At 41.1% G+C, this 5,885-nt stretch overlaps 1 protein-coding gene across 1 annotated transcript; it reads left to right on the top strand.

Annotated features, from left to right (window-relative positions):
* Positions 1-1,426: 1,426 nt before the first annotated feature.
* TAS2R5 (taste 2 receptor member 5) lies at positions 1,427-3,845 on the top strand. Its single transcript, XM_035254559.3, has one exon. The coding sequence runs from the start codon at positions 2,468-2,470 to the stop codon at positions 3,626-3,628; it is 1,161 nt and encodes a 386-aa protein (XP_035110450.2). The 5' UTR covers positions 1,427-2,467; the 3' UTR covers positions 3,629-3,845.
* Positions 3,846-5,885: the final 2,040 nt, after the last annotated feature.

The raw sequence follows: 5,885 nt of genomic DNA, 5'->3' as shown, positions 1-5,885 counted from the left end.
ACTGTTACCTTCAAGAATGTTTCTTCTGTTCACAGCTGCAATATCTTTGCCAGAGAATGGATTTCAGACAGTAGCAAAATCTGAGTTGTGAGAGGTGTTTTACCATAATACTGACAGCATCTTCAGGGATTCTGACATGGCCAGGAGCAGGACATACTCATCAGCACTGAAGCAGGGCACCTCCTGATTCAGCAGTGAGACATTCACCTTCCCAGCCACGTTGACTGCTGCCCTAGGACTGCTGATGCCAGTTGCAGTGGCTGAATTTCTTATTGGCCTGGTTGGAAATAGAGTCCCTGTAGTCTGGAGTTTTAGAGAACGGGTCAAAAAATGTAAGAAGTCCCTATAAATCTTCATTAAGCCACTTTTGCCTGCTCAGGCTGATCCTGTTGGACTTAATCTGTTTCCACTTTCCCAGAGCAGTAGTTGGCTTTACTATCTTAATGTCTTCTGAGTCCTGGTAAGCCAGGTCACCATGTGCTTTGCTACTTTCTTCAGTGGCTTCTGCTGCATGAAGATCATGAACTTTGCCTCCCTGACTTCTTATAGCTGAAGAAGAGGGCTTGGAGGCTGGGTTTTTGTTTTTTGCTAGTGTCTTTCCAGATCACTTTTTATTTCTCAGCTCTTGTTGGCTGGATGCTTTAAAAACCATTAACAGGAAATAGCAGCATCCTCCATCCCATTTTAAACTTGTTATTTTTATAGATTGCAGTCTAGTGCAGGAAACTGATTGCTATTTGTGGTGTTCCTGTTCTACTTGTCTTTTTGTGTAGACATCACAGGAAGACGGAGGACTACACAGCTGTACGGAGGAGGCTTGAACCACGGTGCATGTCGCTCTGGCTCTGAACTTCCCCCTTTACATGGTTTCTGCGTTGGCCAGCCACTTTTCCATAACCTTCTACTCTTCCTCTGATCTCACCATTCTTGCCATCTCTGCAGCACTCATGGCTGCCTCTGTTTCACTTCCCTCTATTGTAAGGGTTATGAGGAATCAGACTTGTCAGAGAATTCTGTGGGCGATAATATGTGCTTGGAAATCCCAGAGGCCACGATGTGGGAGAAGGATCTAATCAGGCCCTTAACTGTATCATTGACAACAACAAAAATAATTGTAGGTTTTTAGTAAAATAAAATTTTTATTCTCAATTCTCCTTCTCAATTCTTCTTTGATTTTGAAATAAAATGAAAAACAGGATAGAAATTGGAGCTTATTGCACTCTAAGTGATGCAAATCACATTATTTTAATAAACTACAGAAGTCAAAACTGAGTTTTCATATTTTACATGGAAAGTATCACATTTAAAAAAAATTACTGCAGATAATCCAATTTCCATTGCCAATACACTATGTTTTTGATAAAAGGAAGTATCAAATAGCTATAGTTTGAAAATAATATATTTTAAAAAGAAGTGAACCTGTATGTTAATTGCTGGATTTTTTTAGGCAAGCACTTTTCTTAGTGGAATTAGCTACGTTAGTATCTCAATTTTCCATGTGGTTTAGCCTGTCAACACCGGTGGTAAAGTAGTCTGCCAAAAATCCTATCTTTATATTTCTAGATATTTTGTTTTTTTTTTATGCCAGGCTAGGTTTCCGGTAATATATCAGTTGGCTACCAGGATCTGTGGCAGATTCCTCTGCAAGGCTAGACTGGGGCAGTTGGGGAGAGAGAGGCAATATGACTCTATCAGAAAGTTGCCAAAGAAAGGCTGCTTTTGGATAGTTTCAAGCCTCCCCTAGGTTTTCTGGCCAGTAGAAGATCATGACCTTCTCTGCCCCTCCATATCCTACAGCCAGAGTTTTAGAATGCTAGCTCTTGCAGCTGGGTGGAGATGATGTACAATGAATACTACGTGGAGGCAGGGACTGTGTATTATAATGGTATCATCCCCTGCGCCTAGTACACTGTAGCTTGACACAAAATAAGCACTCTGCAAATCTACTCAAGAAATGGAAATCTAGCCCTACAATCCATCCAGTTATTAGTAGAGCAACTGAGGCCTAGAGAGGGGCAGTGACCTACCTGCCTACAGCTTCACAGAGAGTTCTCATCATGCTTACATTATTGTTTTTGGTGGGGGATGGAGTCTTGCTCTGTTGCCCAGGCTGGAGTGCAATGGTGCAATCTTGGCCCACTGGAGCTTCTGCCTCCTGGGTTCAAGTGATTCTCCTTCCTCAGCCTCCTGAGTATTTGGGACTACAGATACCTGCCACCATGCCTGGATAATTTTTCTAGATATGGGGTTTCACCATATTGGCCAGTGTTGGGATTACAGGTGTTAGCCACTGTGCCCAGCCCAATGTTCTCTTTATGAAAATAAAATTTCTTTTTTTTAATATATAGCATATGCGCTTATAACTGGCACTGTATAGAGCATGCGCATGTTTTGATTTGGTCTTTCTTGTTGAGGGGTCTTGTTACACTGTATCCTGGTGTCTAGACTTTGGCCCGCGACCTTTGAGATGGAGATCCAGTGTCTGTGGTACTGTTTGCCATCTCTGGGTCTACACTCAGGGTTCCTTCATGTAGATGCAAATACAGAGGCTATCATAATTTCCAACCTCTCTGTTCCTCGTCATAGCTATTCAGTCTTGTTTGAAGATAGATTACAGAAGGACAAGGTCAAATCCAGATTTTGTGGTGTGAAAATTTACCCTGGTGTGTTATCGCTACCAGGGGATCTGACCTCAGCCAGGAGCAGTGAGAGCCTCCCCTCCCCAGCCATGCTGAGTACTGCCCTAGGACTGCTGATGCTGGTAGCAGTGGTTGAATTTCTCATCGGTTTAATTGGAAATGGAGTCCTCGTGGTCTGGAGTTTTAGGGAATGGATCAGAAAATTCAGCTGGTCCTCATATAACCTCATTATCCTGGGCCTGGCTGGCTGCCGATTTCTCCTGCAGTGGCTGATCATTTTGGACTTAAGCTTGTTTCCACTTTTCCAGAGCAGCCTTTGGCTTCGCTATCTTAGTGTCTTCTGGGTCCTGGTAAGCCAAGCCAGCTTGTGGTTTGCCACCTTCCTCGGTGTCTTCTATTGCAAGAAGATCACAACCTGTGATCATCCTGCCTGCTTGTGGTTGAAGCAGAGGGCCTGTAACCTGAGTCTCTTGTGCCTTCTGTGGTACTTTATAATCAATTTGTTACTTACGGTCCGAATGGGTTTAACATTCTCTCATCCTCCCCAAGGAAACAGCACCATGCTATATCTCTTTGCAAACTGGCAGTACTTCTATGTATTTCAGCTCAATTCAGGAAGTTGGTTGCCTTTCATAGTGTTTCTTGTTTCCTCTGGGATGCTGATTGTCTCTTTGTATACACACCACAGGAAGATGAAGGTCCATTCAGTTGGTAGGAGGGATGCCCGAGCCAAGGCTCACATCACTGCCCTGAAGTCCTTGGGCTGCTTCCTCGTACTTCACCTGGTTTATGTCATTGCCAGCCCCTTCTCCATCACCTCCAAGGCTTATCCTCCTAATCTCACCAATGTCTTCATCTCTGAGACATTCATGGCTGCCTATCCTTCTCTTCATTCCCTCATACTGATCATGGGGATTCCTAAGGTGAAGCAGACTTGTCAGAAGATTCTGCGGAAGACAGTGTGTGCTCGGAGATGCTGGGGCCCATGATCTGGGGAGAAACATGTGGTCAGGGCACTCTTGGGATGCTCTGTTGATAGCTCTCTATAAGGGAGCTGCCTTTCATGTCTTTTAAGATTTTCCTTCTTTTACTCCAATTTATGAATGAGCAACAGAAAATACGGATCGAAACCCAATACTATTTCTCTTTTGGCAATACAAAATACATTTTTTTAATGTACTACAGAAATCAAGGTTAGGGCTTCATGTTTGGTGAAAGGTATTATATTCTGTCTCTATATAGCAAATAATTCATATAAAAATTGTGTTTTTCCTATTATAGAAAACAGATTAGGAACAATTATAGTGATTGTTAAATTTTATGAAATTACATTAATGTTAGTCATTTTAGATAGACTTTTAAAAAAAGCATGAAATAATTTCCCCATTTCTCTGCTGTAATGACTCTAATTATATAACTGAAAAACAAAACAAAGCATCTTATATTTCTGGAAGTTTCTTGGAGCCCCAGTCTTGGCTTTCAGAATAAAAGTCAGTTGGATGCCACTATCTGTATTAAGCTCCAAGGCTCAGGACCTGGAGTTGGGCAACATGAGAGTGAGGGGCACTTGCTTCTGCTTAAAAAAAAAAAAAAGACTGCTTTTGAAGAGGTCATGCTGTCTCCTCTTCAGGCATTTAGCCGTTTTGCCTGTCCACTGTGGCCGCACCATAGCCTACAGTCAGAGTTCTAGTGTGCCAGGTCTTTGAGTTGGAGGGAAGTCATTGAGAATGCCAGATCCATGGCAGCAGGAGCTGTGTCTGTTTTTATTTTCTCTTATGTCTCTGGAGACTAGAACAACTGCCTATCCCATAATAAACAATAAATACTTGGTGAACGATTGATTAGCTGTACTAACTACTCTTACAACACCTCCTTTGTATTATAGGTAAAGAAACTGAGGCCTGAGAGGGGCAGTGTCCTGCCCAGGTTTCATAGAGAGCTTGTGTCAGTGCTGGGACTAGAACTGTTTCTTGACTCTTGGTCCAGGGCCCTTTGCTTTACAACATGCTACTTTCATAACGAGCTAACTTGCCCTTCCCTCCTTTGAATCCCATCCCTCTTGCTGCAGGCTTTTCTATGCACCTCTTTCTCCACCTTCTTTCTAGCCTTCTTTGTTTCAGTTCTGGGGGATCTGAAATCTAAATGGTGTTCCTGATGTTCTTAAACGTTCTTTTCTGCTTCCTATTGACCATACGAATCTACTTTCATTAATCTATTCTCTCAAACATATCTTTTTCTTACCTGAAGCTCAGAATTGAGGTACATGCTAGGCAATGTGGATATCAGTCATCACACAGGGGGAGACTAGTTCCACTGTCACTGTGAGTTGTATGAGGTCAAGTACCATATTTTGTGTCCTGGGAAGGATCATATTCATTCTTTTTAAATAGAAAGGTGCTGCTTCTTGGTTATATATTTGTTAGTAGAATTAATTTTCATTATGCCATTTCTATTTTTTTACAGATGTCCTTTGTGACCAGTTGCTGTAATAATGATAATAGTATTTAATATTTGTATTGGGCTTTACATTTTACCAGACAATCTCACATATAGTTCATTATCTCATTTTATTTTAATAGCAACTCTATGCAGTTAGCAGTTTTATCCCCAGTTTACAGGTGACAAGGCTGGAGTGATGATTTGCCCAAGTTCATCAACTTGTAAATAATGTAGATGGAGTAGTCCCAGATTTTTTGACTCCAAGTCTTGTGCTCTTTCCAGTAAATTCTAAGTAGCTCATTGTTCATATTTGTAAGAATTCAAAATAGGATTAGCCTGTGGATTTCCTTCTTTTTCTGTACACAATTTAGCTTATGATGGGTATGAGACTGCTTTGTGTTTTAGCAAAGAAAACAAATCCAAAGGCAAATATATACTCTTGAATTAATTCCTATGTAATTGAATCTTTTATAATTTGCATATTTAGAGTTGCAGCTGGATCCATGTGCATCTGTGTGTGTGTGTGTGTGTGTGTGTATGTGTGTGTATTAATGGCCTTACATTTAATTACGTGATATGCTCTGTGGTGGTGTAGCCTAGAGGAGGTGTGAAACGTTAAAAATGTGATAATATGAGCATGGCTAAAAATGAATTGAACAGCACAGAAAGGTAGAAAATGAACAGTAACGTTTTCCCATTCCACCTTCCATTATCAGTCCTACTACCTGGATAGAATTGTATCTTATCACTTGTGTTAGTTCTTTTAGTGGTTATTTTTTACAATTCTAAATAGTAAGATTTTGGCTC

Source organism: Callithrix jacchus, chromosome 11 (assembly GCF_049354715.1).
Source record: "Callithrix jacchus isolate 240 chromosome 11, calJac240_pri, whole genome shotgun sequence".
NCBI classification, from domain to species: Eukaryota; Metazoa; Chordata; class Mammalia; order Primates; family Cebidae; genus Callithrix; species Callithrix jacchus.
This window is presented reverse-complemented; position numbering and strand designations above follow the sequence as displayed.